At 44.4% G+C, this 14,202-nt stretch overlaps 1 protein-coding gene across 11 annotated transcripts in view; it reads left to right on the plus strand.

The window, feature by feature from the left end:
- BRD8 (bromodomain containing 8) overlaps window positions 1–14,202 on the plus strand; it is a 1,923,539-nt gene that overhangs the window by 818,523 nt on the left and 1,090,814 nt on the right. For all 11 annotated transcript variants that reach the window (XM_044069501.1, XM_044069500.1, XM_044069496.1 and 8 more), the window contains one exon: window positions 2,670–2,814. In XM_044069501.1, coding sequence (XP_043925436.1) covers window positions 2,670–2,814 — 145 coding nt within the window. The remainder of the gene's footprint in view (window positions 1–2,669; window positions 2,815–14,202) is intronic.

Raw genomic sequence — 14,202 nt, forward strand, 5'->3', positions numbered from 1 at the left:
GCATGCTGTTAGAATTCATTGTGGGGGTTTAAGTAGGAAACGCACACTAAAGTAGTAAGAATTTGTGGTAACCATATGATTTTTGTTAACTTTTCTAAAATTGACAAGTGTAGTTGCACTTTTTTTGAAACGTGAAACTCTGACTGTCTTAGCAATGATAATTTCTTTATATGTTTTTAACAGGGAAAGAGGGCTGGTGGTAATATTTGCAGTAGAGAAAAGGACTACAAATTCACTAGCCAGAATATTCAAAAATTTGTACTTCAACTCCTGTCAGCAGTTACTTAGCACACTTGTTGAGTTTTCTTACCTGCAAGATATTTGATGTGTTTTTGAGCATTGCTGGTCTTTCAGGAAAGGAGTAAATGCTTTTTAAATGCTTTTGTTTGCTGGGCTGCCTTTGGTGATATGAAGAATGCTAGCACAGGCTGGAGGTATCCATAGAGTCAGCTAATGATTGTGTTAGCACTGGGACAAGAGGATATTCCTGGAACATTTTCCTATAAACACTTTGCCTGAGTTGTGAAATTTCTTTACTTACCATTGCATTTTATACCAGGCTATATTTTCAGAGATACAAGTGTCTAGAATTGACCTCAAGGATGTTACAGTGCTATAGATGGGAAAATTAAACAGCACTGAAGTCTAGCAAAAGGTGATTACAGTTTGAAATGGGTAACAAGCTTCTCTCCAGTAAATTTTACGTTTCACGTTTATTTTCTAATGGGCATCTTTCTTGGTTCTCTTTATTTAGTAAAGGCTCTGGGCTCTAGTTATCTGGTTTGAGTGATTTTGGACTAGAGGCTAGCATTATTGCTATAATATTGTTTAGAGTGAGACAGAATTTAACTTCCGACTCATATTCAGGTATACTGCTAGACCTTTTCATTGATGTGATCTGTTTAACTGCAGTCCATGATGGTACAGCAGTGATGAAGGTAAATTTCTGCAGCTGTTACAAAATCACAGAAACCACAAGGTCCCCAAAGTGATTCTGAGAAATGATTGTATACTGTAAAGTTTGAATTGCCCTTTATTTAGCCATCAACTTTAGATGTGGTTAACTTGGAATCTGATCAAAATAATGGCCAGAAAAATAATTTGCCTTTTGATGCCTTGTTCATAGGTTGGTACTAGGCTATCATCCCTAGGGGCCTATACAAGCCTAGCCATAACAATTCCCTGGCTATTTCTTCCCACAGTATTAACTTCCCTGGACCCCTGTCTAGCAGGGTGACTGACATGATTCACGGAGTGAATTTCCTATCTCCCATCCAATCATTAAGGTTCCTTTTGAAGAGGGCCAGAGGCAGTCTGCTTGACATGTATGGGCAGTCTATTCCAGAGTCTGGGGAGTCCCTGGGTCAGGAACCTATCCCTCCAGCATGTTTTGTTCATTGTGATGACAAGGTTTAGATCCCTGGAGCATGTGTCTCTGAGGGATTGGGATTTCTTTAAGTGTAGCATGTCCAACATCTCTGAGTTTGACATGGCCTTGTATGTTAAGCAGAGATTGCCTCTTAGTAGACGATATGCAACAGAGTATAGGTGGAGTTTTTTTTAGACGGTCAGCATAGGGTATCTGCTTTAGGCCTGTGATTCTTTTAGTGAGGTATTTCTGCGGCCTTTCCAGTTGTTGCAGATGTCTTGAGAGGTACATACCAAACGGGGCATTGTATTCTATAATGGGTCTGATGAGGGATGAGTACAGTGGGACAATAACCTCCTTTTTCTGGATGAAAAGCCCTTAGTGATGAGCTGTGCCACATAGAAGGATTTCCTGACTGTTGTGGCGATGTGGTTATCGATGGTGAGACCACTGTCCACTTGTGTCCCTAAGTCTCTTATCACACTTTCGGTGTTTAGTGTACTGCCACCTATGTGGTAATTCACGGGTACATGTTTTTTCCCAAAGGGGATAACTATACATTTCTTGGCATTGAGCTTGACCCCTTGGCTCTGGCACCAAGCATCTGTTTCTGTAAGGCCCTTTTGTAGAATATCCACATCATTTGGGGATTCAGTAATGGCTCCCAGTTTGCAGTCATATGCAAACTTTGTTAGCCAGAGTCCCTTAGTATTGGCCTGTACTTCAGAGAAGTAGATGCCAAACAAGAGCGGTCCCAGGACTGAACCCTGAGGTACTCCACTTGTGTTTTTGTACAAACCTTTTACTGAAGAGCTTGGGTTTGTGAGGCTGGGGGTGTCCATGGAGTCATGGATGCTTTGTGGCAGAAAATGTTAAGTAGATAGTATAAAAAAAAAAAAACTGAAGTCATAACATTGGGTCCTGCAGCTTACTGTTGTATTACATTTAAATGTAAATCCCTTTTGTATAATAACAGAAGAATATGTTATATGTTCAGTGACTTGTCATCTTGTTGTGGAGATGTGAGAGTTCACTTCCCTCACTGTAAAGGAAAACAAAGACATAGATGGCGTATGCTTAACTCTGGCTGGCACTGGTTTGTTCCTCCCATTTTGTTTTGTTTTTTTTAAATCCCATTGTCGGTTTGGCAGTGTTCTCATTAACATGTGTATTGCTGCTGTGTCGCTGTCATGATGAGCTGAAGATGGTTATGCTACTGAAATACATTGTTGTTTATCTGGGATGGGTAGAAAACAATCCTTTGGCCCCAAATCCTTGTTAACTCTCTGTTTATTGTCAGGTGGGTGAAAGTGAAGCAACGGTGACCATCAGTCATGGAAATACTGCAGCTGGTCTCATGGATATTGGAGGAGTCTTTCCACTCATTCATGGTACGGAGCTTCAACTGGCAACCAGCACTGTTCCAGCATCTACTGCTGCTTCAGGTAATGTCATCTAGATAGTTTGATCTCAGACTTTGCTTCTTCACTGCTATTTTTTACACTCGTTTGGTGTGGTAATTTTTGTGGACTGGGATAATCATTTGAGAGAACATTCTGAAAAGACTGGCTGATGTTCTTCGTGTTTCACTGTTGCAGTCATCACATTTGGGTTATCCCTGCCAGGGTAGCCCTCAGCTGGCCCGAATACCGGACACTTAGTATTTCTGCATCAGTTGCTGTCACTTGAGGACTGACGTCAGGTCATCAGTAGTATAAAGTAAGGCAGCTGACACCATTACATCAGTCTTTCTTGCCGTGGAGCCCGAAGCAAAAGCAGTTTGCACGAGTGCCGGTCGGCCATTGCCTGAGTTTTCATTTCCAAATTGAAGTTGAAGTCTTCTAAAGCTAAATACGCCAATGTTCTTCATGTTTCACTGTTGTAGTCATTACATTTGGGTAATCTGCTGGCAGGTTGCCCTCAGTTGGCCTGAATTCCAAAGTCTTGGGTCCTGCGTTGGTTGCTGCCTCCTCTTCCATGACGTCAGGTCGTCACAGGTATAAAACATGCAGCCGACGCCATTTTCTTTAGTCTTTCTTGCTGCGCGATGCCCAAAGCTGAAGCATTTTGCAAGTGCCGATCGGCCAACTACTGAAATATTCGAGTTTGAGTTTCAGAACCGAAGTCTTCACTAAAGCTAAGTACCCCGTTGGGGAAACTTTTTTCTTGCTCTTTACCGATGTCAGAAAAAGTTAATAATTGTATTACTTGTGGGAAGCAAATACCTCATAAGGATTTTCATTTATAATGTATTCCTTGCCTAGGCCCTGATCACAACGTGCCTGGCTGTCGGTTTTGTGCTAGATTTAACCAACGCACTATTAAGCGTCATTATATTTCTGCATCAAAGTATTTTGGAAACAGATCTAACTACCCAGAAATGTCGAATAGCAATCCGACTACCGGAGTATATAAAAAACTCAAAGAAAAGGACAGAGAAAGGCAGTCTAGATCCAAAATCGATGACAAAGCTTCTCCTAAGCCAGTTGCCGGTTCGACGGTAGTCAATGAGGCACTTTCGCAGCCCCTGATAACCGCTACCTTTGGGTCGCAGGCCTCTACCAACACCCATGTGGAGTCTGGCATGCCACAAGATACTCAAGGTATTGGGCCGACGGATGTATCTCCCTCGGATGGGTCCAGAGCTGCTGAGCAGGCACCGGCTTCTGAGGGTATATTCAAACCTCTACATTTGTATATCAAACCGACGACTGCTGCAAAACCGAAGACAAAGGCAACTTCTAAAACTAAAAAAATGACGCATGAGCCACGTGCACAGGCCTCTTTGCCTAAAAACCAGATGATCAAAATGGTTGAAGACCTCATTACCTTGATCAGGGGTACCCATCCCCCTCCAGATAAGATCCATAGGCAAGACACTGATTACGAATCTTCATATCAGGTTTCTATTTCTTTTGATTCCGCTTCTGATCAGGAATTTTCTATACCTCCCTGTGAGGATTCTGATGCAGAGGAGTCTATACCATCTGCATCTCCTCCTGAGGATTATTCATTTGGAGAAACCTTGCATACTTTGAGGGAGCATTTTCACTGGGAGAGTCAAGACTTCTCAGAATCAAAAAAGAGGCTCAGGGATTTCCTTCTTATCCCTCAGCACAGGCCTTTAGTCATTCCCCCTGTTTAGACATTGTGGATGATGTGTTTTCGGAGTCAAGCTTGACCCCTGACTCCTTACCTCCTGCTCCCAGTAAGCCTGACAGATATTACAGGGTCCCTGACTCACATAGTTATTTATTTAGAAACCCTGCTGCTGATCCTGAAACTATTTCACAGGGTCCAAAGGGAGTTAAGGCCTCAACAGCAAAAAATCCTACCCCTCTGACAGAGATTCAAGGGCACTGGACAGATGGGGAAAAAAGGTCTATACATCTGCAACCTTGGCAATCAGGGCCTTAAACTGTCAATTTCATATGCTTAAGTACCAACAACATGTTATGGGATTGCTGAAACAGAAAATGATGTTGATTTCAGAATGTGCAGAAAATAAAGAATTGTAGGAATTATTGCATGCAGCTGAACAGGTTGGAAAGGCATACTTTGCAATGTGGTTTTGACTCAGTTACTGGATCTGTGATTAGGAGGCATGCCTGGTTAAAGGAACAAAATTTGCCTGATCATGTTAAAGCTAAATTGCTAGATGCACCTTTACAGCATGATTCTCTGTTTGGTATTAAGGCAGAAGAGGTTTTAAAGAAAATGGAAGACAAAGCTAAGTCTATGCAAAGTGTTAAAGACTTCTTACAAGTGCAGCCACCAAGATTCAGTAGACACTGGCCTGCAAATAATTTGTCCTTTCCTGTGTCAGACAGAGCTCAAAGGGGCAAATCCAGACACCCTAAGGGTTCCAGATACCAGGCGCAAGATTCTTGCAGGTCAAAGCAATGGGGCGCTTCTACCACCAAATTTGGAGGAGATAAAGCGCAAACCTACAGAAAACAATCCCAATGACTTCCCTTTGCCTACACCAAGCACTTATATCTTGGCAGCACCCCTAGGGGGAAAATTAGCACTTTTTGTACGAAATTGGCAGTTAATAACCTAGGACAAGTGGGTACTAAACATAGTATCACAGGGATACAGATTCCATTTCCACACTCTGCCAATGGCAAATGGTTGGCCAGGTCTGCCAAAAAATCAATGGCAGAGGCTCAGAAACAGGTTACATCCCTCACTGATATGGGGGCCATTCAGCCAGTACCAGAACAGGAAAAAGGACAAGGTTTTTACTCAAGACTGTTCTTGGTACCCAGAAAGGACAAGGCCTGGCGGCCAGTACTGGATTTATCGATTTTGAACACATACCTGGACATTCCAAAATTCAAAATGCTGACTTTGCAGCAGCTTCTGCCCATGCTGGGCAAGAATGCTTGGCTGGTGACATTAGATCTAAAAGAGGCATACCTGCATGTCCTAATAAGACAATCGTGCAGAAGATACCTCAGATTCAAGGCTGGCTTTTTGCATTACCAATTCTCTGCATTGCCCTTTGGCTTATCTACTGCACCCAGGGTCTTTACAAAGTACCTGGTACCAGTAATTGCATTTTGCAGACAAAGAAGTATACAAATATATCCTTACTTGGACGACTGTCTCATTCAAGCAGAGAACAAGGGCATTCTTCTAAGACACTGGCGTTTGTGAAAAGGCTCCTAACATGCCTAGGGTACACAATAAACTAAAAGAAATCACAACTGGTACCCTCTCAAAATATAACATTTCCTGGGTGCAAGCTTGAATACAACTGCCCAGATGGCTTACCTCACGCCAGACAAGCAAAGGCAACTGACTACTTACTTCAAACTGATGGCAACAAAAACCCAGTTATCTGCAAGACAAATTCTACAGGCTCTGGGCTTCATGGCATCGTGCATCCTACTGATTCCATATGCAAGACTGCATATGAGGAAACTGCAATGGTACCTAAAATGTTTATGGAGTCAACATTCTCACAGTCTGGAAGCAATGATTCCTCTCATTCCCTGCCTACAACAGGAGTTTCTATGGTGGGCAAAGGTATGTCACCCAAACATGGGACGGGCCTTCACTTTACCCCCTGCCAGCCAAACCTTAACAACAGACGCATCAGACTTTGCCTGGGGGGGCCCACATGGCATGAAGATGCATTCAGGGCATATGGACCCCAAAACAAATGCATCTACATATCAACCAGAAAGAGATGGTAGCTGTTCAAAATTCACAAGTCTTCAGCATGATAACCGAGAAATGGGGGAGCCCAGACATAGATCTATTTGCCTCTCCTCAAAATTATCAATTGAAAAAATTCTGCGCAAGGACTTATCACAGACAAGCATGGAAAGTGGACGCCCTATCATTCAATTGGAAAAATCTATCAGTTTACGCCTTTCCTCCGCTGCTTCTTCTCCCCAAGGTCCTCCTAAAAGTCAGACAAGAGAAACCACAGATGATACTAATTGCCCCAGACTGGCCCCACCAGTACTGGTACCCAATCCTAAGGAACTTGTCTCAGTACCCAGCTTGGACCTTGCCTCAAAGACCTCAACTACTGTCCCAGCAAAACAATCAGATCCTGCACACTCAACTACAGACACTGAACCTGGCAGCATGACTGATCATGTAGTTATACAAACAACATCTCTCAGTAAAGCTGTGATGGATGTCATTTTGGAAGCCAGAAGGCCTAGTACAAGAAAATCTTATGCTGACAAATGGAAGAGATTCTGTGCTTGGAATCAAGCACAAGGAACTGATACAGCAGAACCAAATATTTTTCAGATATTACAGTACTTAACCGAGATGCTTGACAAAGGCCTATCTTTCTCATCAATTAAAATCCGTGCCCCTGCCATTTTGGCTTATTACAATACAGAGCCACCAATCTTTTCTCATCCATTACTAAAGCAGTATTTTAGAAGAGCCAAAAATTTTAAGACCTCCTAGAAGATCACCATTACCTGCATGGGACCTCAGTTATGTGTTGGAAAAGCTCACTCTGCCTCCATTTGAACCAGTTGCTACCGCTGATATAAAGATCTTATCATGGAAAACAGCTCTGCTACTAGCAATTACTTCAGCAAGAAGAGTTTCAGAGCTACAGGTCCTCATGGCTGTCGAGCCTTTTATCATATTTTACCCAGACAGGGTGTCTCTGAGGACAAATCCTACTTTTATGCCTAAGGTGGTTTCCAGTGTGGCTCTTAACCAAACAATCCATCTGCCAACCTTTTATCCAAATCCACAGAACAAGGGGGTAAGAATTCAGCATTCCTTGGACGTACACAGACAGCTAAGATCCTTCTTGAGCAGGACTAAAGCTCTAAGAAAAACTGAGCAATTACTAGTGACATATGCTGCAGGATCAGAAGGAAAGGCTATTTCAAAACAGACAGTTTCAAAGTGGATAAGCCACTGCATCTGTTTCTGCTACTTACACCATGGTAAACCTGTGCCCAAGGGCATTAGGTCTCATTCCACCAGAGCTGCAGCTACTTCAACAGCCTTTCTCAGAGTACCAACCAAAGACATTCTAGAAGCTGCTACTTGGAGTTCTGTTCACACATTTACAAAGCATTATCATTTGCCTCTCTACTCTGTCCAGGACAGGCTTTGCCACAGCAGTTCTGTAGGGTCTTATAGCCGCACCTAATGCTGTTTAGCTCCAGCCACCCAACCATAGCTTTGGGATTCTACCCAAATGTAATGACTGCAACAGCGAAACATGAAGAACATAGTACAGTTGTGTACACTTACCATAAATGTAGATGTTCGAGTGTATTCACTGTTGCAGTCCAGGTTACCCTCCCGCCATCCCCCTGTCATTCTGAAGTTTATCTTTCCTTCTCTATCTTCTACAACCTATGTGGTGTATTTGCTTGTAGATGAAGGTAAAGTTTATATTGATGCATGTATATATATATATTTATATATTTTTGCTACTTTTTTCGGGGCACTTGACATCGGGGGCAAGAAAAACTAAAGGAAATGTCGTCGGCTGCATGTTTTATACCCGTAACGACCTGACGTCATGGAAGAGGAGACAGCAACCGACGCAGGACCCAAGACTTTGGAATTAAGGCCGACTGAGGGCAACCTGCCAGCAGATAACCCAAATGTAATGACTGCAACAGTGAATACACTCGAACATCTACATTTATGGTAAGTGTACACAACTGTACTTTGCGGATCCTTTTTTCTTGCACTAACCGATGTCAGAAAAAGTTAATAACTGTCTTGCCTGTGGAAAGCAAATACCACACCGAGGCTTCCAATCTTGCTGCGTCACTTGTTTAGGCCCAGACCATGATGTCCCCCATTGTCCCTTCTGTGCTTTGTTCAATGCCAGAACTGTCTGTCGTTGGGCCCTTATTGTAGCCAGATATTTTTGTTTACAGTCCTCGAATTCCGATATGGCTTCAGTAAGCCATCCGACAGCAGATCTTACAAAAAAACGTAAAGACAGAGACGGACTGCACATGTCCAAACCTACTGACAACACTTCCATTAAGCTACTCGTCAGTCCTTCGGTACTCAGTGAGGAGCTTTCCCAGCCCCTGATGCTCACTTCAGTTGATTCGCAGGCCACTACCGAGACCCTTTCGGAGTCTGGTATGCCACAAAACTCTTCTTCGACTAAGGATCCTGTGGTCGTCTCTACCTTTGATGGGTCCGGACCCACTGAGCAGGCACCGGCTTCCGAGGAAGTTCTTCGCCCTACTGAATCTTGACACAAACTGACGTTTTCTTTCGCGACTACCATTCTTTCAAAAACGGCTGAGTTTCTTAGGCCCAGGGTTCGAACCACACCCAAGAAACCGAAGACCCACTCTCGGGCGCCTGCTACCTTGCCTCAGTCTCAAATGCTTAAAATGGTGGAAGACCTTATCATGCTGATCAGGGGAAGCCAAGAAAGCCCCCTCAGAAAGGAAAAGAAAGCTGTCCCCTGTAGTTTTGTCTGAACAAGAGTCAAATGAATCTGATGTAGCTGACTATGAAGACATGAAACCCCTCTCCACTTATGAGGATTCTGATCCAGAGGACTCCATTCCTTCAGCCTCTCCCCCAGAGGATTTTTTCCTTTGGGGAAACCCTACATACTTTAAGGGAGCATTTCCAGTGGGAGAGTCAGGACTACCCTCAGTCTAAAAAGAGACTCGGGGGAATTCCTTGATCTTCCGCAACACAGACCCTTGGCCATCCCCCTAGTCCTGGATGTTGTGGATGTTGTTTTCCTTGAATCCAGCTTAACTCCTAATGCCCTACTTCCAGAAAACCAGACAGGTACTATAGAGTCCCTGACTCACACAAATATATTTTTAAAAAGTCCAACAGCTGACCCTGAGGTCATTTCTCAAGGGCCAAAAGGGATTAAAGCAACCTATACTAAGAATCCCACCCCCTCAGACAGGGATTCCCGAGCATTGGACAGATGGGGTAAAAAAGAGTACACCTCAGCTACTCTTGCTATCAGGGCACTAAATTGTCAGTTCCGTATGCTGAAATTTCAGCAACATACCTTGGAACCCCTTAAACAAAAAATGTTCTCCTTTCCTGCTTGTGCAGAATCTAAAGATTTACAAGACTTAATGCATTCTGCAAGTCAAGTAACTAAACACACTTTGCACTGTGGTTTTGATGCCCTAGAAGCTTCTTGTAGGGCAGCAGTCACTGGATCTGTCATTAGAAGACATGCATGGCTTAAGGAACAACCCCTGCCAGACCATGTGAAATCTAAATTGTTGGATGCCCCCTTGGACAAAGATAACTTATTTGGCACTAAGGCAGAAGAGGTCTTAAAAAGATGGAAGAAAAAGCTAAATCTATACAAACAGTAAAGTATTTTGTACAGGTCCAACCCCCTAAGTTCAGCAGGCATTGTCCCTCCAAGTACTGGTCCTTTCCTGCTCCGAGTAAACCGGCCCAGCCTAGACCACGTGGAAACAGACCCCCCCCAGACAGCTGCCCCAGGGGATGCAGACATCTAAACAGTGGACTACCTCCACTTCAAAACCAGGGAGTTCTAAGCCACCCCCTTATGGTAAGAACTCACAGTGACTCACCTCCTCTACCCCCCCCCTGCCCACCTTCACTTACCTCTTGGAGGAAAACTCTCCTTTCACTCAAGCACCTGGGCCACCATTACCAAGGACCAATGGGTTCTGAACATTGTGTCTCAGGGATACAAATTTTCCTTCCACACCCTTCCAACCCCAAAAGGATTCCCAGATCTACCACCAAATCAATGGGCTGAGACTCAAAAGCAAATCCCTTCCCTGCTCTCTATGAGGGCAGTAGAGCACGATCCTGCAGAACAGATAGGCCAAGGCTTCTACTCCAGACATTTTCTGGTGCCCAGAAAAGAGGGCACCTGGTGCCCCATCCTCGAACTATCCATTCTAAACACCTTCCTGGTGATCCCAAAATTCAAAATGCTCACCCTCCACCAGCTGCTACTCATGCCGTCCAAGGACGCTTGGCTAGCCACCCTAGATCTAAAAGAGGCCTACCTCCACATTCTAATCAGGGAGTCATGCAGGAAATATCTCTGCTTCAGGATAGGATTTCAACACTTTCAGTTCTCTGCACTTCCCTTTGGCTTATCTACTGCTCCCAGAGTTCTCACAAAATGTCTGGCTCCGGCCATTGCCTTTTGCAGACAAATAAATATTCAAAGTTACCCATACTTAGATGACTGCCTTATTCAGACAGACAGCCAGGAATAGCTGCTCAAGCACCTGGCCTTTGCAAAGACCCTACTAACCTTCCTAAGGTACACAGTCAATGAAAAGAAATCCAAACAGGTGCCCACCCACAGGATAATCTTCCTGGGAGCAAGTCTGGACACAACATCCCATATGACATACCTTACACCAGAGAAATACATTTTCCTGACAGCCTACTTCTCTCAACTAGCCACCAGGCCTCAGCTATCTGCAAGGAAGATCCTGCAAGCTCTGGGGTTCATGATATCTTGCATACTACTCATTCCATATGCCAGACTGCATATGAGGAAAACTTCAATGGTACCTAAAGAGCCTTTGGTGTAAACACTCTCAAGACCTGGAAACTCTTCTACCTATAATTCCTTGCCTCAGAAAGGAATTTCTTTGGTGGTCAACAGCATGCTCCCACAACAAGAGACTGTACTCCCCCCCCCCTGCAGCCCAGACCCTCACCATAGACCCATCAGACTACGCTTGGGGTGCTCACTTGGATGGCAGGTGCATACATGGCCTATGGAGCCCACAGCAAATCCCTCTGCACATCAGTCAAAAAGAGATGATGGCTTTGCAGCATGCCTTGATAGCTTTCAAACCCCTTCTCTCTCTAGGGGTTCTCCTGATCAAAACAGACAACATCACTGTGATGTGGTACATCAGCAAGCAGGGAGGGACAAACTCCTACTCTCTATGCAGGCTGACCATGACCCTTTAGCTCACAGCGGCTTCCATGCAACTAAACCTGTTAGCACAATTCCTACCAGGCTCTCTCAACTCTGGCAGACCAGTTAAGCAAAAACCTTCTGGACCCACACGAGTGGCAACTCAACAGAAGTACCTTCACCCTAATAACTCAGAAATGGGGAAGCCTGAAGTTCGACCTTTTTGCTTCCCACACTAACCATCAGCTAACCAAATTCTGCACCAGGGAGCATCACTGGATGACTTGGAAAGTGGATGCCATTTACATCCCCTGGGTCAATCTATCGGTCTATGCCTTTCCTCCCCTACCTCTCATCCCCAGGGTACTGCTCAAAATAAGGGAGGAAAACCAATGACCATTGTTATAGTTCCAGACTGGCCCCGACAACACTGGTACTCCTTGCTGTGCAGTCCCTGCTGCCTCCATGGCAACTTCCTCAGATTCCAAACCTTGACCCAGAGGGAAGGGGAATTCATGCATCCTCAATTGCAGACACTCAATTTGGCAGCTTGGCTTATTCCCTAACCGTGAACCAGTCTGCCATCCTCAGTAAACAGGTTCTGGATGTTATCATTGAGGCCAGATGTCCTAGCACCAGAAAGTCTTATGCAGATAAATGGAAAAGGTTCTCCACCTGGATCCAGGCTAAGGGAGCCAATACGGCACAGCCCTCCATCCCTCTCATCCTGGATTACGTAGATGTCCTACTAAACAGTGGTCTCTCTTACTCTTCTATAAAAATTCATGCCTCTGCTTTCTCTGCTCATTTTCCCACTGAACAGCCCCTTTTCTCACACCCTTTGATCAAACAGTTCCTCAGAGGGGCTAGCAACTTGAAGCCTTTTACCCAGCTTGGGACCTTAACTTTGTCTTGGAAAAGCTCACCCTGCCCCCTTTTGAACCAGCTTCTTCTGCAGAGATAACATTTCTCTCCTGGAAGACAGCATTCCTTATGGCCTCACTTCAGCCAGAAGAGTCTCTGAGCTGCAAGCACTCATGGCTGTGGAACCCTTCATCGTCTTCCATGCAGACAGAGTATCCCTCAGAACTAACCCATCCTTCATGCTCAAGGTGGTGTCCATTGTGGCTCTCAACTAATCCATTCATTTTCCTAATCCCCAGAACAAGGGGGAAATGATTCTTCACTCTCTAAATATGCACAGACAGCTCAGATTCTATCTGGACTGTACAGAGGCAGAAGGCAAAGCTATCTCCAAGCAAACCATTTCCAAATAGATAGCACACTGCATCAATTTCTGCTACAAACAGCATGGAAAGCCTCCCCCCAAGGGGGTCAGGACACACTCCACCAGAGCAGCCTCCATCTCTGCAGCTTTCCTCAGAGGAGTCCCCACCAGGGACATCCTGGAGGCTGCCACCTGGACATCTGTTCACACTTTTACCAAGCATTACTATCTGCCTCTCTTCTCCAAGTCCAGGACAGGGTTTGCCTCTGCAGTCTTGCAGGGCATCCTAGCCAGCCCCTAGTTTCCTTGACTGCCTCCATCCATTTCCTCAGCTTTGGGAATCTACCCAAATGTGATGACTGCAACAGTGAAACATGAAGAACATAGTACAGTTGTGTACACTTACCATAAATGTAGATGTTCGAGTGTATTCACTGTTGCAGTCCTGGTTTCCCTCCCTCCATCCCCTTTATTCTCGTTCTCCTTTTATTACTTTTCTTCCTTGTTCTCCTTTCCTTACTAAGGACATATTGGTATTTATTTAACATTGGTGGGGTTCTTCCACCAGAACCTGGCTTCCTACTTTGGGGGCTCCTGACAGGTTAGGGCAAGAAAAACTGATGTAATAGTGTCGGCTACCTTACTTTATACTACCGACGACTTGACGTCAGTCTTCAAGCGACAGCAACCGACGCAGAAATACTAAGTCTCTGGTATTCAGGCCGGCTGAGGTCTACCTTGGCAGGGATAACCCAACCGCAACAGTGAATACACTCGAACATCTACATTTATGGTAAGTGTACACAACTGTACTGTTTGAAGGATGGTATTAGGGTAGCTTGAGGTCAACAAGTATTTTATTGAAATGCTTTTGCCACTGAGAAAGTGGACCAAGGCCTAGTAAAGTTCCTCCGCATTTTTCCCCAGATTAAAAAAAAAAATGTATGGTGTCGATTTCTGTGTTTAGTAGTGTGATTTAACAGATGTCTTGGTTAGTGGCTAGAGTTTTTGGAGACCCTTACTTGGAGTGTACTAAACTGAGTCTGACAACCATAATTTCAGCAAACTGTTCCTTGAATGCATGGAGTGGCGTAGGATTTCTTTTCACAAGATTAAGAAGTTGTGTGTTATATTGAGACTTTTATTTCACTACAGATGGTTTATTTTGCAGTTTTGCTGCTCTTGACAACCTAACAGTGGCAACACAGTTAAGTCTGCTTGAACTCT

The sequence above is a fragment of the Protopterus annectens genome, chromosome 4.part0 (assembly GCF_019279795.1).
Source record: "Protopterus annectens isolate FY-2018-M chromosome 4.part0, PAN1.0, whole genome shotgun sequence".
In the NCBI taxonomy this organism is placed as follows: Eukaryota; Metazoa; Chordata; order Ceratodontiformes; family Protopteridae; genus Protopterus; species Protopterus annectens.